This window comes from Piliocolobus tephrosceles, chromosome 11, assembly GCF_002776525.5.
Source record: "Piliocolobus tephrosceles isolate RC106 chromosome 11, ASM277652v3, whole genome shotgun sequence".
Classification (NCBI taxonomy): domain Eukaryota; kingdom Metazoa; phylum Chordata; class Mammalia; order Primates; family Cercopithecidae; genus Piliocolobus; species Piliocolobus tephrosceles.
The window spans coordinates 21,031,956-21,057,153 of NC_045444.1; the positions used below are offsets into that span (position 1 = coordinate 21,031,956).

Sequence of the window (25,198 nt, forward strand, 5' to 3'; positions counted from 1 at the left end):
AAAAGTTTTATAATGCATTTTGAAGGTAAACTACTCAGTTACAATGTTACTGCTATTCTCAGACTTTTTAAAAAATTATGCTAGCTTGAAAATTATTTTACAGACAAGAGTAGAGCCTCACATAGTCTTAAAATTGCTGTTTCAAAACAAAAAATTATTCTTTTGAAAAAGAAGTGAGATGCACTAAATGTTCTGTCCACCAAAATGCAGCCAGTACTTTGCTCTCACTTGTATATCGTATGAATATCTGCTACTAGAAAGAGATATGGGTTCAGGTACAGATTTACTCCATGTATCTCTTACAGTGGTTGGTTCTTGAAGTTAGGGAAAATATTGTCTTGGGTATGCTCTTGTGCAATTTTTATCTCAGGCAATATTAATTCTTGAGTTGCTTAATGGTAAATGAAATATTTGCATGCTCTCTGCCCTTTTGTTTTATGTATTTTTAAACTTGTGTACATAGTCCCAACGTTACTACCTTGCCTTGACCTCTAGTAGACAACATAAAAGAAAGCCTCCTTTATCAAGCTCAACATGTATTGATCATTCACTGGGTAAACAGAACTTTATTCTCATTTTTTTGATCAGGGACGCAGCTTAAAGTTTTCAGCCTCCCGAGCACATCTTCTAGTTTGCTTTCTGTGTAGTATAAAGCAGACAGATATCTGGTCCTCTTGAGTGAAGTCAATGCCTGGGCTGTCTGTAAGCTCAAGAAGAAAGTCCTTCAGGAGAATGTTGTGTGGGATTCAGCTGGTCTCTGTTTCTGACTTACTCTTTATTGCCATTTCCACTTAACTGATGCAAAACAGCCAAGTAAATGATTTTCTTCCACCTCTCCAGGAAATCCAAAGGACTTAATTGAAGCATTTATTGTAAGTAAAGTCAAAGTTGAGTGAAGCCATATTTATGGGATGAAAACACCTCATAAATATCTTTTGACAGGTTGCAGAGCCCCAAGAGTTTCGAGGTCATCGCTCAAACCAGGCCACTGAGCTGGACAGAGACGGAGGCAGGGGCTTTTGACAGGAGACGGGTGGTAGGGCCTTCGGCCCCTCATACCGGCTGCACTCAAAACAGACTCCCTTCTAAACACGTTTTACCCAATGGCTTTGCAAGCCCCATTTGCTCAAGGGATATCAATGCTAAAAATAGTTAAATTGCAATTGTTGTGAAAAAGGTTTAGAATAAGATAGAACTGGAGGGGGCACCTGAGCTGTTTACCTTGTGCGGGTTCTTTGATCTCATGCATTGGTGTCCTCAATTGCAAAGCAGAACAATGTCAATAAGGTACATATAGTATTGGGAAGATGATAGTACGTGTTCAAAAAAACAAAAACAAAAATAATAAACATTGCCGATTACTATTATTGTAATTGTTATTCTAGGGACACATCATTTCTGATTGGTGTCTAAGGATTCGTTCCTGTGCTAAACCCCTGAATCTTGCTGGATGTACTTGAGCAGTAGTTTGGCTGGTGTTCTCAAGCAAACAAAGGCAGGAAGGATCCCATTTCATGTAACAAATAGTGAAGGGACCCTGGGAGCAGCTGTCTGCTCCAGGTGACAGTCTAGGGGGGCGAAAAATCTCAGCATTAACCAGCAATTTGTTGTTTGTGTTGTACAGGTTTATAATGTAATTTCCACTTGTTTATTCTGGTTTTTGGCCTCTCTTCCCTCACCCACACCTTAGATTGCAACATTTATGGAGCCCTTATTCTTCCCCTTGCAGTCTTAGAACTGTTCTAATAGAAACCAGCGTGATACAGTGTTACAGATCACTGGATGGGGTGTGTGTAAAGAAAATTGCCAGCCCCATTTTTGCTCCAAATGATTGTGTGACCTTGGGCAAGTCACTGAATTTGTCTAGGCTTTACTTTTTCCTGCAAAAACTCTGGGCTGTAAGATTCGCTTGCCACTCCTACATTCTAGGAGGTTAGCAGGAGGTAGGTTTTAGTGATCCTAAAAGACCTACTTGTGTCAGATTGCTGTGAAATATATGAGGTTTGAGAGTCTTTTTTAGGCTTTAGAATTTTTAGAAAGTAGCATTCAAACCAGAAATATTGATAAACAGTTTTTAAAAGGTGGTTTTCTGTCTCCGTGATGTTTGCATTAGCTGATGAGTGGTTCAAATACGTGTCTAATCTGCTTTGCTGTCGAGCTACTTCTAATGGATGTTCTAGACACTGGCGACTAATAATTTGTAATCAAAAGTAAGTAACAGAGGCATTTTGCTTTTCAGTCAGAGGCATCTGTCCACAAAGATGAAATGTGCTATTAGTGCCAAACAAAAACACAATCATACAGAAAGAGCTGGGAACATTAGCAACAAAGCTTATGCTTACTTGAGGTATAAATATTCCATCCAAATGCTCTGAGTAGTCTGCTATGGAATCATGAACGGCCTTTGCAAGTAAATCTTTGTGTGAAAATGAAGTTGTATATGTTAGCTTTCAACTTTTGCTGTTGACTTTTTCTAATGAGATTTATGGGAATACTTTAGCACACATATTCAGGCCATGAATGTACCATGAATTTTTTTTTTTTTTTCATGATTTTGGTATAACTGAATTTTTTGTTGTTGTTGCAAAAAGTGCAATGGAATTTTTTTAATGAAATGCAACAGAGCTTAAGTTTCCTCTCATTTAAATTCTCATATGTTTGTGTGTGTGTGTGTGTGTGTGTGTGTGTGTGTGTATATTTAGTATTATCTGATGCGTGACTCAGTAATGGATATATCTGATGAGCAGGTTTTCGTTGCTAGTCTAGAAAGTATTGAGTGGCTTTGTGCATCCTCTGCTAGTGGAAGTTATTGATGATCATGATTGATTTAGAAATATGGACTTGGAAACTTTCATCCCTTCCTGTTTCCATCAGTGAGCCTGCCTCCAGGGCTGACTCTCAACTTCAGGCTTGCTGCTATAGATCTAGTGAGATCTGGGAAACAAAAGCATTGAGATTGTTAATACTGTGTATAAAGTAAGTGTAAATAGGCCTAAAGGAAGGACCAAACATCCGCTTCAGGAGTAAATTGGCATTACACTTAGTGTACAGCATTAACAGATATCTAATGCCTTATTTATTTTTGTATTCCCAGAATCTAATACACTACTTGTCAAGTAGTAGAGAATGAATAATTGCTGTTATAATGAATGAATGTTCAGTTGCCACTTTTTCCCTTTGCTTGAGTTCTTAGATGTATTTTAGAAAGTGAACTTTCTTAGATAAATGTCCGCTATATAAGTTAGGTATTATTTTAATTATTCCGTAGTTGATGCGGTAGCTTTTTGAGAAGTAAAAGTCACTACATTCACCTATTGAAAGTGAAGCATCTTATAGGTAAGTCAATGTTGTTTTAAATCCGATTTTGTAATTCTGATGTTTATGAGTGCTTTGGTTTAGTAATTATTCACAAATAGTTTGCTTAAGTTGCTAAAACTCTGCATCATTATTCATATCATCTCCCCACACCCCTTGCCCAAGTTAAAAATAAAGCAACATCAGGATAATAAAGGCTTTGACAGGGAAAAATGAAAAATAAAGCAAACATCTCTTCCTATTGCATGCATAGTATTAAATTAGGGTTGCCATTTCAAATAGTGGCCAGTACTGTGCAAGAGCTATGGAGAGTGTGTTTATTTTCTCTGTCCTCTAGAACCTCCTTTTTCGTTTGTTTCAGGCATTTTATTGAACACAACACCTAAAATTCAGGCATCTAACATGCTTTCTTAAATGTGATGATTTAGGTTGAGTGAAGCATGCTTCTAAACTAATCCAGTTAAGGGTAACTTAATTAAGATGATAAAATTTGCCGACGCTTTTCTGATTCTAGAGGAATATTACATTACAGCATTCACATATTTGCATTTCCTGCAAAAATACAGGCAGAAAAAAAGAGAAATCACAGAGCCTTAAATTTGAAAGTGACCTGAGAGTTCATCAATGCTACCCTTCCAAGTCCAAAGAATTTACTTCTAGGCCAAAATGTTAATGTGTTAATGTGTGATGTGTCTTAAAATACTTAGATTATTCAACAGCAACTATATTCCTCTCACAAAAAGGGTGGTAAGTTGCAGATACATGACTCTTTACATAATGTTTGTCCAGGTAAACAGATACAGAACTACTGTCCCATTACATCATTGAATTATTTTCTGATAAAGCAATCAGCATGAGTTTTATGAATAGTTTAGAGCTACATTACATCAGTAGTAAAACTTTTAATATTCAAATTGTTCTAAATTTTGTTTTATTTTTATTATTTGGTGTCTGTTTTTGTTCACTAGGCATATAAAATTCTTGATATTTAAAAACATGGTATCTTATGTATTTCTTTAGATTGTTTGTGAATACTGTTAATATGTAATACATAAATATTTTGTAATAAAAGCAGGGTTATTTTGTATGTGGTAAATTTAAAGGTAATATTATTTTTCATGCAACTGCTTACATTTCTAATTACTTCTATTTGTGAACTTGGACAAGAGATGTAAGATTTCTCAAACTGCCAGTCACATTTTATTTACTTCAATATGTGTGTTTTTTTGAAATGGCAAAACCACTCAGGGCTGTGTGATTTTCACTTATGTATGTATTGAAAGTTCATAGCCAAATACAACGGAATAAATCATGGAGCACATTTCCTCTCCATGCCTGAGAAATGCAAATGGCTATAGGTCCATTGCTGAAAGGTCTCGTCTTCATCTCATATGTCTTGTTCGTAATTTGATTTTCATTTATTCCATGTGTACACAATTCAGTTTGCATTTGCTTGTTATTTAGATTTTTTTTGGCTGTCCTCAAAGTTTGCTTTAATATAAGGAGGAACTATTCTAGCTTGACTCTGCCTTTCTAAATGTCCTGGCCAAGGCTTATTAACATGCATGTGTCTCACCTTACAAGAGCCACTATCCTAAATTTCCAGGCCAAGGAGTGGGGAGTAATTGTTTACATACTGCCTTTATTACCTGTTCTACTCATACTCAAAGGAATATTAACATATATAACATAATATTGAATTAACTCATATCCAAAATTAATATAGCTTAATATTCCTTTGGTTAATTTTTAGAGTTAATATTGGATATGAGTTAATATTGGATTAACTCATATCCAAATAGGAGATCCTGGCTAAACTAAGAAACATCTTCAATGATAGCAATTTTAATTACTTAATAGTTATACTTTGTTCTCCAATGATGTAGAAAAACTTTTGCTGTTTGATAAAATTCTGCATTTGATCTTAGCCAAAAGGCTAAGCAATTATTTGGTAAAATTCTGTAAAGAAAGAGGAGATGAAATCTAAGGGAAGAATAATAATTTCTAAAGTTTAAAATAGTAATGATTGCAAATAACCAAAAAAGTGTTAGCTTATTTTGAAAGTGGAGAATTTATAATAAAAAAATAATAAGAGAATGTCATAGTCAAATGCTTTGAAAGTAAAGACGAGTCATTTGGCAAGATATTCTAAATGAATTAAGTGTAATATTAACTTTTGAAGATTGATCAGAAATAGCTCAACTTTTCTGATCTTACTTTCGTTAATCCATGCAAAAAAAATCCTGAGTGGAAAATTATGTGTGCTTAATACCTAAACAAATAGAGATAAACTGACAGCCATTATTTAAAAATCCACAGTGCTCTACAAAAAAAAAAAAAAAAAAAAAATTCCTTTAACTTTATCCAATAACTGTTTTATATCATTCAAGACTAACTTTAGATTTTAAAGTTTGCCGTGTTCATATATATTTTGAAATATTCCCTTATTGAGTAACTGTGGGAATTTGGCAATAATAAAAACTGTGGCAATAATAAAAATTTTCATGAATAGTCTGACATGATAGACAATGAATAGAATACTTAAACTGAAACGTCTCTAGAACATTAGGACAGAGAAAGCCTCCCAGTCACTTTCAAGTAACAAGAAACATCTCAATTTGCAAAGTAAAAAATTGTGAGTAATCTAAGAACACATCACCAGAATTGCCGGTGGCTGATTAAGTCAGCCTGTGCTAAGATCACCGTTTTCAATGCACGTTCTCTATACTGTGAGCAGTCTGTGCTGGGACAACAGGCTGGAGGAAGGTAGTGGGCAAACTCAGGGGCATTTTGGTAATGAAAGCTGACCTGCTCCAGTGAAACCTGTCCTGTTTCAGCAAGAGAAGTCTCTAGTATGTTTTCTATGTTAATGTCTCTCATAAAGTGGCAGAAGGCATTGACACTGTAACCTAACACACTATCGTCAAGAATGCCAGGTGTATATAGCTAGAACAGGGATGTGAGGGAGAACTGAGATGACCAGGTGCGTTAGAACCAGACCTTTTTGTCCTACTAAAGTGATAGATCCTCATTTTAGTGTGTGGCCCCAAATGCAGATAACCTGCTTCTCTGGGGATGTATATGTTTCTTCCTAAATGCATGTGACTACGTACATGTCTACTATTTGTACAAATGTAGTGGATGCTAATGAAAATATTTTTCATGGAGTAATTAAACATAATTTTGGGCAGCTGGTCAGATTCAGGGAAAGAGAGAGAGTTTGTGTAAATTCATATGCCTCTTAGGGTCTGAAATGCCTTATGATCATCACAGTCCTGATACAGGGACGAACTTACCTAGTTAAGCTGATAAAACTTTTTTTTAAAAAAGTTTAAGTTATGGGATACATGTGCTGAACATGCAGGTTTGTTACATAGGTATACATGTGCCATGGTGGTTTGCTGCATCTATCAATCTGTCATCTAGGTTTTAAGCCCTGCATGCATTAGGCATTTGTCTTAATGCTCTCCCCACCCTTGCCCCCCACACCCCAACAGGCCCTGGTGTGTGATATTCCCCTCCCTGTGTCCATGTGTTCTCGTTGTTCAACTCCCACTTATGAATGAGAACATGTGGTGTTTGATTTTCTATTCCTGTGTTTGTTTGCTGAAGGATGATGGTTTCCAGCTTCATCCATGTCCCTGCGAAGGACATGGACTCATTCTTTTTTATGGCTGCATAGTATTCCATGGTGTGTATGTGCCACATTTTCTTTATCCAGCCTATAATTGATGGGCATTTGGGTGGGTTTTAAGTCTTTGCTATTGCGAATAGCGCTGCAATAAACATACGTGTGCATGTGTCTTTATAGTAGAATGATTTATAATCCTTTGGGTATATACCCAGTAATGGGATTGCTGGGTTGAATGGTATTTCTGGTTCTAGATCCTTGAGGAATCACCACACTGTTTTTCACAATGTTTTGAATTAATTTACACTCCCACCAACGGGTTCAGATTACATATTTAAACAAATGAAAGGGAGGAAACTATTTTTTCGTTGTTGTTGACACAAAATGTGATTACTTACTGTCCCTGTGAAAAGAGATATGATCAACTTTCTGGATAAGGCCTGCTGGTATGTCTGTAGATCAGATGCAAAAAAATATGATAAACATGAACGGGCAGCTCCCTCATATGTCCATTTCTTGGACTCTTTCCTACACAAATAAATTAGTTAATTATAAGATCTGTCATGTTACAAGCTAATGTTGGAAACTTTACCTGGAGTCAGTACCTATCAGAAATTAAAATGGGTACACTTCAAGGATTCTAGGGGCAGAATTTCCACAGACAATTCAGTGCTGCTGCTTCTCTTACTAACTCATCTTTCCCCTGCACCCTATTGTTATTTTCATGCAATTCACTCTGCAAGTACTAACCAAAACTGAGGGCAATTATTTTGAAAATGAAAATAGGATACTTTGGCAACTTATGATGTTAAACATATCTCTTTTCTGAGCTTCTCAGAGTATGAGCTGAAGGACTGGAAATATGAAAAATTCTACTTTATTAAAATCCTGGCTTTAGGGCTTTTCTTTTAGCTGAAACACCACCTCAATGGAAAGTATTAATATTGAGTTAGATGTATAGGCTTTGGAACATAGTAGTTATAATGGTACAAATCATTTGTTAAATTTGTATTGGCCGGGCGCGGTGGCTCAAGCCTGTAATCCCAGCACTTTGGGAGGCCGAGACGGGCGGATCACGGGGTCAGGAGATCGAGACCATCCTGGCTAACACTGTGAAACCCCGTCTCTACTAAAAATGCAAAAAATTAGCCGGGCGTGGTGGCGGCGCCTGTGGTCCCAGCTCCTTGGGAGGCTGAGGCAGGAGAATGGCGTGAACCTGGGAGGCGGAGCTTGCAGTGAGCTGAGATCCGGCCACTGCACTCCAGCCTGGGGGCAGAGCGAGACTCTGTCTCAAAAAAAAAAAAAAAAAAAAAAAACAAAAAAAATTTGTATTGTCTGCTTCACACATTATGTCATTATCTTCAGAACAATTCTACAAGTCAATGCTTTTATTATCTTCTACCTTATATAGGTGAGGAACTTTCTAAGGCTTAGAAAGTTGAAATATTTCATCCAAGTTTACATTACTGATGGAATGCTTATTTCAACAAGAGTGTCCACATTCTTCACCACTAAATTATATTGTCTCTGTTCCACCAAAATTCATAATTTTATACTGGTTGTGTTGGAAAGTGTGTTAATTGACTTCTACTTCTCTGTGAATTGCTGAATATTATCTCTGAGTAATTAACATCCTTGGTTTTCTGCCTGTAGGTCCCTGGGGAAGGTGTACAGGAGACTGTGGTCCCGGAGGAGTCCAGAGTCGGGCAGTGTGGTGTTTTCATGTTGAAGGGTGGACAAGTCACCTGTCTAACTGTGGTGAGAGCAACAGGCCTCCAAAGGAAAGAAGTTGTTTCCGAGTCTGTGACTGGCACAGTGACCTCTTTCAGTGGGAGGTTTCTGACTGGCACCACTGTGTGCTCCTTCCTTACGCTCAGGGCGAAGTCAAGCCTCGGACTGCAGAGTGTGTGACGGCTCAGCATGGACTGCAGCACCGGACGGTGCGCTGCATTCAGAAGTTGAACCGAACTATGGTTGCAAATGAAATATGCGAACACTTTGCCCCTCAGCCTCCTACAGAACAAGCTTGCCTCATTCCTTGTCCCCGGGATTGTGTGGTATCTGAGTTCCTACCATGGTCCAACTGTAGCGAGGGCTGTGGGAAGAAATTGCAGCATAGAACTCGCGCGGTCATAGCTCCTCCTCTCTTTGGCGGTTTGCAGTGTCCAAATCTGACTGAGTCAAGAGCCTGTGAAGCTCCCACTTCCTGTCCACTTGGGGAAGAGGAATATACATTTAGCCTTAAGGTTGGACCATGGAGTAAATGCAGACTGCCTCATCTTAAAGAAATTAATCCAAGTGGAAGAACTGTTCTGGATTTTAACTCTGATTCAAATGAGCGAGTCACCTTTAAACATCAAAGTTACAAAGCACATCATCATTCGAAGTCTTGGGCAATAGAGATAGGTTATCAAACCCGGCAGGTTTGGTGTACAAGAAGTGATGGACAAAATGCTATGTTAAGGTAGGAGACCTTTGATGCTTGTATTTGATTCACCTAAAATATTTTATTTTATACAATTTTATAAAGCTTCTTAGGGAAAATGGCAATCAGGTTTATAATTTGGATTTTTAGAAGTTTCGTGTAAGAAATTTTTAATTTCACTGGGAAGTTTTCGAAATTGTATAGTTTAGACCAAGCTGTATTCTAGCGTTCTTGTCTGATTAGTAGTGCAATTATATATATAGGGTAAGTCACATATTTCCACATTTTATCAAGACAGTAACCGGTATAAAAATAGATCTGCCATTATTACAGTAATAGAAGACTAAGGGGCTTCTCATAATGATAAAAAATCAAGCTCAGTTTCAAATTTGGGATATGAATTATGTAAATATTTTTGTTTTTCAAAACATTTGTGCTTTAAAATTTTATTTTTGTTTTTGTTTACTTTTGTTTTCACTATTATCAACATTCTTTGACATCTGTGTTGTACATTTTTTATACTGGCAATAATACCAAAAAGTTGTTCCAAGAGTGCTTTCTTTGGCATTATTTTGATAAAGATGTTAACTTGCGCAAGCAGTAATTAGAATGACCTACTGTGGAAGACATAAACTATTAAAAGCAATAGCTTAGGTTGCAAATTTATGCTTGTTTTATTTTAAATTGTTGTCTAAAACATCATGACGTAAACTCACAGAAATATATTGAAAGTAATATTTGCTTAATTTTCCCCCAGAGAGTCTTAAATGAAGCACTGGTGTATTACTAAGTTTCTTTCAAATTAAGGTGCCTTTCAATAGTACTTAAATTACCAAACAACATAATGCTTGTCTTTAGAATTAATCATTCTCATCAGTTGCTGCCTTCTTGGGATCTACAGCCAGCCCGGAGATACCCCGAAGACTACCACTGTTGTTTATGAACAAAGTAATGTGATGATTTTTTTGTGTCCATTTGACTTCCCAAATGAGTGTATTTTATCCTTAATGCTTCATTCTGATTTATGCCATATGAAATTGGCAAGTCCATTGAAGAATGATTTGCAGCTTTTTATTGCCTACTTTGAAGCCCAGATTAAGCAAATGATTCATGCAATTTGTTTGAATGTGTGTGGGATTGTGTAAATACATTGTTTTCTTAATACTCCATACTGTATTGCTGAAGTGAGCATTACATAGAATCTTTTCATTTTGTTTGCACATCTTTGCAATGTTTTTCTTTTTTAATAGACTATTTTTAGATTGATTTTTAAGTTTTCAAAAAAAAATGAAAGTACTGAGAGTTCCTGTATACTCCCTCACTGTCTCCAATATATAGTTTTTACCTGTTATTAACATCTTGCATTTGTGTGATAGTTTTGTAAACAAGCATTTTATAGTTACATACACAAACATTGAGTACATAACACAGTTCAAATTGTGTTCCCCTCCCCACATTTATGTATTGAAATTCTAACCTTGAGTGTAATGTTTTTAGGAGGCATGTGGTCTTTGGGAAGTAATTATGTCGTGATGATGCAGTCCTCATAGAAGGGATTAGTGTGCCATGAGAGCTTCCTCTCACTCTCTTTCTGCTATTTGAGGATACAACGTGAAGTCAGCAGTCTGCAAGCCAGAAGAGAGACCCCACCAGAATGTGACTATGCTGGTGCCCTGGTCTCAGACTTCCAGCCTCTAGAACTATGAGAAATAGATTTCGGTTGTTTTTTAAGCCATCCAGCCTCTGGTACTTTGTTATAGCAGCTGAATTGACTAAGACTAACTGTTATAAAAATAAATGCCATAGTTTGGGAATTTAAATGAGAAATTTATTTCCACAATTCTGGAGGCTGGAAATTCTAAATTCAAGGTGTGTCTTCATTTAGTTCTTGATGAAGGTTGTCTTCTTGGCTTAAAGATGGCCATCTTCTTGCTGTGTCCTCACATGGTGGTCGGAGAGAGAGAAAAAGGAGAGCACTCTGTGTCTCTTATTATAAGGGCACTAATCCCATCACAGGGGCTCCACTCTAATGATGTGATTACATTAGAAAGTTCCCATGTTCAAAATGCAGGTTAGAGTTTCAACATTTGAATTTTGGAGGAACACAATTCAGTGTGCAGCAGGTACATTTGTTACAATTGATGATCTAATATTGATACATTACTATTAAATACTATAGTTTACATTAGGATTCACCCTTTGTATTGTACATTCTATAGGTTTGACAAATGAATTATGACATGGATCCACCATTACAGTATTATACAGAATAGTTTTACTCCCCTAAATATCCCTTGTGCTCTATTTACTGTTCCTTCCCTCTCCCCCTGAGAACCCCTGGCAACTACTGATCATTTTCCTGACTATCCCCTTAGTTTTGCCTTTTTAAAAAAAGTTGTACAGTTAGAATTATATATGTAGCTTTTTCTGGTTGACTTATTTCGCTTTGCAATATGCGTTTAAGTTTGCTCATGTCCGTTTGTGACTTGGTAGCTTATTTCTTTTTATCACTGAACGATATTCCATTTTGTGGTACTATAGTTTGTTCATTCACCTATTGAAGTACATCTTGGGTGCTATCAAATTTTGGCAATTTTGAGTAAAGCTTCTGTAAAAGTTTGTGTGTGTATTTTTTGTGTGTGTGTGAACACAGGTTTTCAAATCATTTGGGTTAATATAAAGTAGTGCAATTACTGTATGGTATAGCAAGAGTATGTTTAGTTTTGTAAGAAACTACCCAGCTGTCTTCCAGAATGGTTGTGCCACTTTTCATTGCCACCAGCAATTAGTGGAAGTTCTGTTGTGTCACATCACCAGCATTTGCTGTCAGCATTTTGGAGTTTTGCCATTCGAATAGGTGTGTAATGGTATCTCGTTGTTTTAAATTGCAATTCCTTAATGACATGTGATGCTGAACATCTTTTCATACTCTTGCTTGCCATCTATATGTCTTCTTTGATAAGCTGTCTATTCAGATGTTTTGTGTATTTTTTAACTGAGTTTTTTTTTTTTTTTGAGCTTTGCTCTCTTATTGTTGAATTTTAAAAGTTATTTACATATTTTGGATACCAGTCCTTTATCAGACATGTGTTTTGCAAATATTTTTGACAGTTTATGATTTGTGTTTTCATTTTCTTGACAGTATGGTTCACAGAGAAAATATTTTTAATTTTAATGAAGTCCAACTTCTCAATATTTTTTCAAGGATCATTTTTTTTTGGTGGTGTGTTTAAAAATATCACTAAACCCAAAGTCAACTAAGTTTTTCTCTTATACTTTCTTCTATGAGTTGCATAATTTTGTTTATTATATTTAGGTCTGTGATTCATTTTGAGGTTTTTTGGTGAAAGGTATAGGGCCTATGTCTGCATTCTTTTTTAAAAAGGTTATTATATGTTCAGTTGTTCCATCACCATTTATTGTAAAGAATATCTTTTCTCTATGGAGTTTCCTATGCTTTTTTGACAAAGATCAGTTGACTATGTTGGTGTGAGTCTATGCCTTCAATTTTTATTCTATTTTACTATCTATTATTTGTTAGTAACACAATGTTATGAGTAATGTAGTTTTATAGTAAATCGTAAAGCAGAGAGGTGTCAGTATTCCTAATTTTTTCTTCTTATGTGTTGGCTTCTCTGAATCTTTTGCTTTTTCATATAAACTTTGGAACTACTTTTTGATATCCACAAAATAACTGTCCAAGATTTTGATTGGTATTGCATATAATGTAAGATCAATTTGGGAAGAACTGATCTCTTGATAATACTGAGTCATCCTCCCTAACTCATTTATGAGGCCAACATCATCCTGATACCAAAGCCTGGCAGAGACACAACAAAAAAAGAGAATTTTAGACCAATATCCCTGATGAACATCCATGCAAAAATCCTCAATAAAATCCTGGCAAACCGGATTCAGCAGCACATCAAAAAGCTTATCCACCATGATCAAGTGGGCTTCATCCCTGGGATGCAAGGCTGGTTCAACATTTGCAAATCAATCAACGTAATCCAGCATATAAACAGAACCAAAGACAAGAACCACATGATTATCTCAATAGATGCAGAAAAGGCTTTTGACAAAACTCAACAGCCCTTCATGCTAAAAACGCTCAACAAATTCGGTATCGATGGAACGTACCTCAAAATAATAAGAGCTATTTATGACAAACCCACAGCTAATATCATACTGAATGGGCAAAAACTGGAAAATTCCCTTTGAAAACTGGCACAAGACAGGGATGCCCTCTCTCACCACTCCTATTCAACATAGTGTTGGAAGTTCCAGCTAGGGCAAGCAGGCAAGAGCAAGAAATCAAGGGTATTCAGTTAGGAAAAGAAGTCAAATTGTCCCTGTTTGCAGATGACATGATTGTATATTTAGAAAACCCCATCGTCTTAGCCCAAAATCTTCTTAAGCTGATAAGAACTTCAGCAAAGTCTCAGGATACAAAATTAATGTGCAAAAATCACAATCATTCTTATACACCAGTAACAGACAAGCAGAGAGCCAAATCAGGAATGGACTTCCATTCACAATTGCTTCAAAGAGAATAAAATACCTAGGAATCCAACTTACAAGGGATGTAAAGGACCTCTTCAAGGAGAACTACAAACCACTGCTCAGTGAAATCAAAGAGGACACAAACAAATGGAAGAACATACCATGCTCATGGATAGGAAGAATCAATATCGTGAAAATGGCCATACTGCCCAAGGTTATTTATAGATTCAATGCCATCCCCATCAAGCTACCAATGAGTTTCTTCACCGAATTGGAAAAAACTGCTTTAAAGTTCATATGGAACCAATAAAGAGCCCGCATTGCCAAGACAATCCTAAGTCAAAAGGACAAAGCTGGAGGCGTCACGCTACCTGACTTCAAACTATACTACAAGGCTACAGTAACCAAAACAGCATGGTACTGGTACCAAAACAGAGATATAGACCAATGGAACAGAACGGAGCCCTCAGAAATAATGCCACACATCTACCACCATCTGATCTTTGACAAACCTGAGAGAAACAAGAAATGGGGAAAGGATTCCCTATTTAATAAATGGTGCTGGGAAAATTGGCTAGCCATAAGTAGAAAGCTGAAACTGGATCCTTTCCTTACTCCTTATATGAAGATTAATTCAAGATGGATTAGAGACTTAAGTGTTAGACCTCATACCATAAAACCCCTAGAAGAAAATCTAGGTAGTACCATTCAGGACATAGGCATGGGCAAGGACTTCATGTCTAAAACACCAAAAGCAACGGCAGCAAAAGCCAAAATTGACAAATGGGATCTAATTAAACTAAAGAGCTTCTGCACAGCAAAAGAAACTGCCATCAGAGTGAACAGGCAACCTACAGAATGGGAGAAAATTTTTGCAATCTACTCATCTGACAAAGGGCTAATATCCAGAATCTACAAAGAACTCAAACAAATATACAAGAAAAAAACAAACAACCCCATCCAAAAGTGGGGAAAGGATATGAACAGACATTTCTCAAAAGAAGACATTCATACAGCCAACAGACACATGAAAAAATGCTCATCATCACTCGCCATTAGAGAAATGCAAATCAAAATCACAATGAGATACCATCTCACACCAGTTAGAATGGCAATCATTAAAAAATCAGGAAACAACAGGTGTTGGAGAGGATGTGGAGAAATAGGAACACTTTTACACTGTTGGTGGGATTGTAAACTAGTTCAACCATTATGGAAAACAGTATGGCAATTCCTCAAGGATCTAGAACTAGATGTACCATATGACCCAGCCATCCCACTACTGGGTATATACCCAAAGGATTATAAATTATGCTACTACAAAGACACATGCACACGTATGTTTATTGCGGCACTATTCACAATAGCAAAGACTTGGAATCAACCCAAATGTCCATCAGTGACAGACTGGATTAAGAAAATGTGGCACATATACACCATGGAATCCTATGCAGCCATAGAAAAGGATGAGTTTGCTTTGTAGGGACATGGATGCAGCTGGAAACCATCATTCTTAGCAAACTATCACAAGAAGAGAAAACCATACACCGCATGTTCTCACTCATTGGTGGGAACTGAACAATTAGCTCACTTTTACTTGGGAAGGGGAACATCACACACTGGGGCCTATCATGGGGGGGTGGGAGGGATTGCATTGGGGAGTTATACCTGATATAAATGATGAATTGATGGGTGCTGACGAGTTGATGGGTGCAGCACACCAACATGGCACATGTATATATATGTAACAAACCTGCACGTTATGCACATGTACCCTAGAACTTAAAGTATAATAAAATAAAATAAAAAAAAATTAACTCAAGATGGATTAAAGACTTAAATGTAAGACCTAAAACCATAAAAACCCTAGAAGAAAACCTAGGCAATACCATTCAGGACATAGGCATGGGCAAAAACACTTCATGACTAAAACACCAAAAGCAATAGCAACAAAAACCAAAATTGACAAATGGGATCTAATTAAACTAAAGAGCTTCTGCACAGCAAAAGAAACTATCATAGAGTGAACAGGCACCTACAGATTGGGAGAAAATTTTTGCAATCTGTCCATCTGATGAAGAGCTACTATTCAGAATCTACAAGGAATTTAAACAAATTTACTAGGAAAAAAACAACCCCATCAAAGAGTGGGTGAAGGAATGAAAAGACACTTCTCAAAAGAAGACGTTTATGTGGCCAACAAACATATGAAAAGAAGTTTATCATCATTGGTCATTAGAGCAATGCAAATGACAACCACAATGAGATACCATCTCATGCCAGTAGAATGGCGATCATTAAAAAGCAGGAAACAACAGATGCTGGAGAGGATGTGGAGAAATAGGAACACTTTTACACTGTTGGGAGTGTAAATTAGTTCAACCATTGGGGAAGACAGTGGTGATTCCTTGAGGATCTAGAACCAGAAATACCATTTGACCCAGCAATCCCATTACTGTGTATGTAACCAAAGGATTATAAATCATTCTACTATAAAGACACATGCACACATATGTTTATTGCAGCACTATTCACAATAGCAAAAACTTGGAACCAACCCAAATGCCCATCAGTGATAGATTGGAAAAACAAAATGTGGCACATATACAACATGGAAGACTATGCAGCCATAAAAAAAGGATGCATTTATGTCCTTTGCAGGGACATCAATGAAACTGGCAACCATCATTCTCAGCGAACTAACACAGGAACAGAAAACCAAAAACTGCATGTTCTCATTCACAAGTGGGAGTTGAACAGTGAGAACACATGGACACAGGGAGGGAAACATCATGCACTGGGGCCCATCGTGGGGTAAAGGGGCTAATGGAGGGACAGCATTAGGACAAATACCTAATGTAGATGACGGGTTGATGGGAGCAAACCACCATGGCACGTGTATCCCTATGTAACAAACCTGCATGTTCTGCACATGTATCCCAGAACTTAAAGTATAATAAAAAAGATTTTTTAAAATCTTTATTTTAATCACATCTGCAAAATGCACATAACACAGGTTGTGAAGATTAGGGCATAGCTCTGTTGCTGGAGAATTGGCAGGGGTCTATTGTACCTGTTACAAGGTGTGTGTGCCTGTGTGTTTGAATGTATGTGTGTTTGATCATATTAATGAAATATCCATCCATTCCTGTTTTGTTTTTATTTTTCTTGCCAGAGTTTGCATTAAGAATGGATGTTGGATTTTGTCAAAGGAGGTAATCACATGATTTTTATCTTTGGACCTATTAATATGGTGAATTATATCAATACATTTTCTAATGATGAACCATTTCTGCATTTGTAATATAGTCCTCACTTTGTCATTTTCTTGCTTCTCTCTTTATCGGGTTGAAATATTATTATGACATTTACTTCATAAAAAGAATGTGGATGTTTTTCTTAATTTCCTATGTTCTAAACAATTTATATAGCATTAGGACTGTGTGGTCACTAAATGATAGAAATTCTTTGTGAAACTATGTGGAACTAACCTTTTTTGTGAGGTATTTCTCTTAAAGCTCTCTATTCATGCTGAGACTAATTTTGTTCTTTTCATGCTGGGGTAAGTTTTGGTTGGCTATATTCTTAAAAGGAATGACCTAGTTTCTCTAAGTTTTCAAATTCATTTGCATAGATGTATATCCTTTATTAAGCGTTGTAACCCACACCATTTTTTCTTTTTATATCTTTCTGTTTCTCTCCTCAGCTATTATTTAAAATAGTAGTTTGCCTGTTTGGTTAAATTTTTTAACAGGATTATGGTTTGTTAATTTTGTCTCCTGTTTTTGTGTTCTCTACCTCATTAATTTCTGCATTTACCTTTATTATTTGGTTCTTCATGCTTCCTTTATATATGTATTTTTTTTTCATTTTCCAACTTTCCGAATAAGAAATTTAATTCATTTGTTTTCGTGTGCACTGAGATATGTGTTTAGGACTATTAATTTTCTCCTGATGACTATTTTAAATTGATCCCATAGATTCTGACATAGAACATTTTATTATCATACTTTTTTACCCCCAAATTTCTATAGTTTTCTTGCTTGTATTGCTCCTCTTACTCAAGGTTTGTTAAATGTAAGCTATTTTAATTTCCAGATAGAAAGGTCATATTTTGTTTGTTTGTTTTCATTTTTAAATTCTAGTTTTATTGCATTGTAAGCAGAGTGTTGTTTGTGATATTTCTATTTTTTAAGAATCTACTGCCATTTTCTTTGTGTTAGACTCTATAATTAATATTTGTGAATGTTCAGCTGGGTGCAGTGGGGCACACCTCTGATCCCAGGATGACTGAGATAGGAAGATGACTTGAGCCCAAGAGTTTGAGACCAGCCTGGGCAACATATTGAGAATCCATTCAAAAAAATAAATCTGTAATTGCAAATGTTCTATGTACATTTGGAAGAAGATATATTCTCTATTATTGATGTGATTTATTAAATATATATGTACCTGATTGATTATGCTTTTTAGGTTTTCTAATAATCGTTACTATTTTTCTGCAATTGGTTTATTTTGTACTGAAAATAGTTAAGTTATACTATTAGTATGTTCCTATCTATTTTTCCAACATCTTCTGTATTTTTTCTACACACAGTTGCTGTTTTATGGTGCATAAATATTCAAAGCTTCTATTTCTTCATAGTGAAATGTTAACTTTAACATTCTAAAGTGTTTTTATTTGTCTCTTCTGATGCTTTTTGTCTTGAATTTTAATTTGTCAGATATTAGGATTGTACAACATACATTCTTCTTGTTTTAATTTGCCTAAGTCTTTGTCCATCCCTTTATTTTTAGCCTTTTGAAACCACCACGTTACGTGTGTCTTTTATATTCTGCATGAACATAGAGTTGGGTTTAGTTTTATGTGTCGGTGTAAACACTGAATTTCTCTTAATAAATGAATTAACCTTGTTTACTTTTATGGATATGATAATTATGTTTGGCCTCTTCATAGTAGCTTACATTGTATTTATGGTGTGTTTAATTTTACATGTATTACTTGCTTTCTTTATTTGGTGTATACGTTTGGCTGTTTTGTTTTCTTGTTTGTTTGTTTGTGTTCTGAGATGGAGTCTCACTCTGTCACCCCGGGTGGAGTGCAGTGGCGTGATCTCGTGATCTTGGCTCACTGCAACCTCCGCCTCCCAGATTCAAGCGATTCTCCTACCTCAGCCCCCTGAGTAGCTGGAATTACAGGCGTGCACCACCACGCTCAGCTTTTTTTTTTTTTTTTTTTTTTGTATTTTTAGTATAGAAGACGTTTCACCATATTGGCCAGGCTGGTTTCAAACTCCTGACCTCAGGTGATCCACCCACCCCGCTTCAGCCTCCCCAAATGCTGGGATTACAGGCGTGAGTCACTGTGCCCAGCCTTGGCTTTTTAAATACATACGTGTGTGTGTGTGTGTGTGTGTGTGTGTGTGTGTGTGTGTGTGTGTGTATAATTGTATTGTATTGTATTTTGAGACAGAGTCTCACTTCATCACCCAGGCTGGAATGCAGTGGTGCAATCTTAGCTCACTGCAACCTCTGCCTCTTGGATTCAGTCTTTGTGCCTCAAGCCTCCCAAGTAGCTGGGCTTATAGGCATGTACCACCATGCCCAGCTAATTTTTTTTTTTTAAATAGAGACAGGGTTTCACCATGTTGGCAAGGCTGGTCTCAAATTCCTGATCTCAAGTCATTTGCCTGCGTTGGCCTCCCAAAATGCTGGGATTACAGGCATGAGCCACTGCATCTGACCAATATGTTTTGGTAGTTAGAAATACTTGCATTTTTATTGTAGAAGTTACCTTTGTATTTACCTTTGTATAGTCTCCTTAATTTCCTCTCTGGCCTAATGTAGTGCTGTTTGTTATGTCAGTTTTAAATTATTTCCACCTGATATAATTTTATTCTCCTTTTTTACATTTTGTCTCTCTTCTTCTTTTCTTAGGTCTGTTCTATAAATAGAATCTATTCTACTTTTTCATAACATGAAATATTTACATGTTATTCTTCTAGTACTGACCCCATTCTCATTGTAATATTTGCTTTACAGTTATATATTTGACAAGTTTCAGTCATCATGCCAAAGATTTCCAAGTTATTTTTCATTGAATGAAGCTTAGTTTCCAGCAGATTCTTGAGGAAAATCACAATATACAATGTTTTCTGAGTTTGGGAGATTCAAATCTGTTTGAAGAACAGTTTAGTCAGATATAATATTCTATTTACTATTCTTGAAAATGTTACTCTGTTGCAGTCTTGATTTGTATACTGTTTTGAGAAGTTTGTTGCCATTTGCTTTTCATTTTCAAATTATCTATTTTGCTGAGAACTTGAGAATGTCTTTATTTTAAAGTTTAATAGTTTTACTAGTATATGTCCCAGGGTTGATTGATCTGGATTAGATTTTCAGGGGATATAGTAGTTCCTTTCAATGTATAGATTGAAGCTTTCTTTATTTTGGGGGAATTTGAGGGGTTACTGTAATTTTAAACAATATTTTAAAATTTTCTTTATATAAAATATAGGTATGCTGGACTATTTTCCATTTCATTTACTTTGTCTAATCTACTTCCATATTTATCTCATCTTATTTATCTATTTATTTTGCTACTTTAATGTTTTCACTCAATGTTGTATGCTGTTATTTGAGTCTTTTCTTTCTTGGACATCTTGTTAGTCATAATTCAATTTTGAAAAATTTTTTGCTTCTATTGTCTTTCTGAGTTCAGTCAATTCATTTTATTTATTTCTCTTTTTGTCCATTCTGGTCTTAATATTCTGTTTCTGATTCAAGATATTTTTTAGTCATATCTTCAAAGATTTTGAGGGTATTTACTGCTGTGTGATGTTTTATGTTATAGGGTTTTTCTTTTCAGCTTTGTTCTTGATTATTTGGAGGAGACTTTGTTAGTAGAAACATTTTCACATTTTCTGGCTTTTATTGCAGTTTTACATGAAGGTCGTGTGTTTTATTTCAATGTCTATTTATTTCATGAATAAGGTTTCTATTTCCAAAGCATCCTGTTTTGTTCTTTCTGCCCTCTTTTGTGACATTTGATTTATGGATGTTGTTGTGGGTAGTGGTGATAGGAAAAGGGTGGTATCTTGTGTCTTTGTTTCTGCAGGATTCCTAATTTCCCTCCTCTAATTTCTTCTCCCCCTTTACTGCATTATCTCTAAGGGCTACCAGCTATTCCCTCTATATATGATTATCCATGACTGCCACTTCCAGTCCCTTACATTTTGAAGTCTGTATCTGGGTTCTGAACTGCCGAGTTCTGAACTGTATTCTGTATTTTGAAGGCATTGTTGAACTTTCTTTTTCTGAAAATGATTTTGTCTGTGTTTCACCTAAGTCTTTTACTCCTCTGCAATTTTTTTCATGGAATCTCTTAGGACTCTCTTCCTCCATGTTCCACATCAACTGGGTGACATTCATACTGGGTAATCTGTCAGATATTTTTCTACTTACATCTAATTTGAAAGTGTATGTGTGTGCGTGTGTGTTCATGTTCTGTCTCTAGTAATGGAGAATGCAAGCGTAATGTGTGGTTTGGTTTGCTCTGCTTGTTGATTATCTTTTATAGTAGTGGTGGTAGGGAAATATCAAACTCAGGCTGCTGCTGTTGTTTTGCACACCTGGAAGTCACGATAGGTTTTTCTTTTCAGTGCAACTTGATTGGTTTTAAAAATTTGAATCTATAACAACAAGAGCTCTCAAATATTTTAACTTTAATCATAGTTTTGGTCTAAAAAGGCAGGGGAAATTCATTTTAGTTCTGGCCATTCTACAATTTTGCCGTGCAGCCATTAGGAAATTACTTATCTTTTTGGGTTTCCATTTTCTTCTCTGTAAAATGAAGGTAATGACCAAGACCTTCAGATGATTGCCGATATTGCTTCTATCTCTAAGTGGTTGTACACACATCCACAAGTATGTACCCACATATCATTCGTAGTACTCTGTCTAAGAAATTTGGAGAAGATAAAGTCTGTTTTATTCTGAGACTGGTACTGCATTTTAAATCTCTGTTGAATAATGTTTTCCAGTGACAGAAATTGATCATAATACTAAAAACATTTCGTTTTGATATAACATCACGAACTCAAGGATACTCCTCAGGAATTTAATATCTCAGTATGTCTGTGTGTTTATCTCTATATCTGTAGAACAGTCTCTCTCTTCCACAGAAGCAACTGAACAGCATATTTAAAACATAATTTCATCCTGCTATTTTAGCTTAACTGCATGATATTAGGTTTATTACCTTTGGAAAATTTAAAATCATGTAAATCAAGATAAGAAATTAAGAGGCATTTTAACAGTGCAATTTTATTTTATTGAGAATTTTAAAGAGAAAGGCTATGTAACTCAAGCAGCGTCCCCCATTAGTTGTAAACACCGACGTTAGGTAAACATCATTTTTATCAAATAACATATAAGTTACCTCAGGTTAATTTGGCTAAGAAAGGAGTTATGGAGAAAAGGAAACTCATATGCTCTTCTAGCTAAATTTATCAGTGATCTTTAATATTTATTTTTTGGTAGTTTAAAAATCACTTTTAATATTTTCATAATTGCCTTCTCCATCATATTTTTAAAACTCTTATTCAAATGCCTTTGTTAAATTTCACACTGCAGAAGGTGGCAATGCTCACTTTTTGGTCTAGTTCCTATAGCAGTCAGGGATGTAACATAAACCTTGGTATATGCATGGTTTTTTTCCTTCAAGTTATTCTAATTTTTTATATGTTTCTATTAGTTTGCCTAGTGGCAGAAAAATGCTACCAGTTTGGAGTCAAAATCATTAAAAGTAATAGTATACATTCTGATTTCCCAGATAGATTCTCTTTTAAACTTGTCTCAGTTCTGGTTCATTTCTCTTCATTTTTCCATTCACATTTTATTCCTTGGTGTTATTTTCTTGATGCGAAATTGCAAACATTCCCTAAGATAGAATCTGTAAGCTATAGAAGCAACTATTCCCTTGTAATTATGCTATAATTTGGGTAGGCTGCTGCCATATGGATAGCACTGTTTTTGTTAAATAATTGGAATAAGCATGATTTCAAATGGCCCACTGTTTTATTAAGAGTTTCTAAAGTACTCAGTTGCAATTTCAGTTTTATAAAATTACTTTTAACTGTAAAGTGTATTTTAGAAGTATTATGTTTTGTAAACAAATATTACATAATTTAAAACAAAATTAGTAGAAATTCAAGTACCTTCACAATTAGGGACTTTACTCTTTTGTTATTAGTTACTTCTAATCAGCATTTTTTCCATATGTAGGGTAGATTTAGCTCTCTAGGAATATGTTTATTTACAAATTGGATTATTATATGGTTGTATCACAGCTTTGTGTCACATAACTTTTTAGGTTTCTGGTTGAACATGATAAAATGAACACAGCTATGTCTGCTGTATTGGGGAAATCTACTTACATGACAGTAAAATAATAAAAGAAGCATAAACTCCCAAGAAAGAATATAATAAAGCAAGTGACAGTTGGGAAGAAAGTTCAACAAATTTTGGGAGCTGAAAAGTAAAGAGATGAGTGGTAATTCACCTACCTGAGTGGGGAAAGTAGAACACTCCTCTTCAGTTGGAAAATCGTCAAGAAGCAAATAAATTTACAGGGCATAGTTGCATTGATATTTCACTGTCTTCTTTGCTATATATTTGAGTCATTTGATTGAGATCTGACCAATGACTTGTAGGCAGGAGCAACCTAAGCCACTTCTAAGCCAAAGTCATAAATCACCTTGGGTGACCCTCCTGCTCTCTCTTTCCTTTTTAAGGGTGAACTTGAAAGCCACATATTCTAGATGGTGAATCTATAAGGTGAACACAACCTGAATCCTAAGTCATTACTTAGAACATTGCCCTCTGGAAGAGTTGAACAACCTTCATCAAACTTTTTATGTGAAAAGAAAATAAACACTTATTTTGACAGATATTCAGATTTCCAGGGTTGTTACCACAGTATAGCCTATTTTATTCTGACAAATACAAGATTATTGGAAGCCTTAGGAATTCCAGTGTTGTAAGAAACTAAAGACAAATGTGTTCAGTGGTCCTAAAAGTTATGCCCTTACCTAGAGAAGATAGTGTTAGTGTAAAAGATCACACTGTGAACATACAGAGTAAAAGTGAAAGTCTACATAGTTTGTGAGAGCCCTGACAGCGCTCCCTTTCTCTAGTCAGCTGTCATAAAAGCACCATCCAAGTTTATACACATGAAGCAAGAGATAGAGGATTCTATGCATATATTTCTATATGTGTGTTGTCAACACCTATCTATGTATAAGTCTGTGCGTGTGTGTGTGTGTGCGTGTCTGTGTACTTAAACTCAGTAGGAAAAAAATACATGTTAGAAGTCTAAACGTTGGCTGGGTGTGGTGGCTCATGCCTGTAATCCCAGCACTTTGGGAGGCCAAGGTGAGTGGCTCACCTAAGGTCAGGAGTTCAAGACCAGCCTGGCAAACCCCTTCTCTACTGAAAATACAAAAAGTAGCTGGGCATGCTGGTGCACGCCTGTTGTCCCAGCTGTTTGGGAGGCTGAGGCAGGAGAATCACTTGAACCCTGGAGACAGAAGTTGCAGTGAGCCAAGGTTGCGCCTTTGCACTCCAGCCTGGGCAATAGAGCAAGACTCCACCACCCCGCCACCAAAAATGTCTAAAAGTTAAAAAAAAAAAAAAAAAATCTGGTAGCTGTAGGCGCAAAATCATTTTCTATCTTCCCACAACCCTTGGTTCCTAACTCATATCCCTCCAACTCCTGCGTCTGTCTCCTTCTCTGACTTAGACTTTTCTGCCTCACTCTTACAAAGATGCTGTGATTCATTGGGTCCACTGGGTACTCCAGGATCATTTCCCCTTCACAAGATTCTTAAATTAATCACCTCTACAAAGTTTATTTTGCCATGTATGGTGGCACATTCATTGATTCCAATTATTAGGTGTGGACCACAATGGTCAAACAGTATGGACCAATTTGCAGAATAGGAAGTATGAAGAGTCATTAATGATGTAAGAGGAACATAAAGCTCATGGTAATCTGGAAAACAAATGAATTTTCTCAACATTTTAGAAAGATAAGCCTGATAATACCAAGAATTGGGAGTATGTTGAAAAGAAAAAAAATTGACAATATTTTATGTATCTGCTTATATAAATATTCATGACCCAACTCTAGGCAATACTAGTAGGGGAAATCTCTTTTACGTGTGTAACACATAGAGATATGTCCAAGGAGGTTCAATACATCATCCTGTGGATTTGGAAGAAATTGAGCACAACCAAAGGTCCCACTAATTGGGAAATGAATT

The 25,198-nt window shown here is 36.1% G+C and overlaps 1 protein-coding gene across 1 annotated transcript in view; it reads left to right on the plus strand.

The window, feature by feature from the left end:
• Window positions 1–25,198, plus strand: part of THSD7B (thrombospondin type 1 domain containing 7B) — a 779,270-nt gene that overhangs the window by 163,895 nt on the left and 590,177 nt on the right. Inside the window, exon 2 of the mRNA XM_026449366.1 lies at window positions 8,600–9,410. Within this exon, the coding sequence (XP_026305151.1) occupies window positions 8,600–9,410 (811 nt within the window). The remainder of the gene's footprint in view (window positions 1–8,599; window positions 9,411–25,198) is intronic.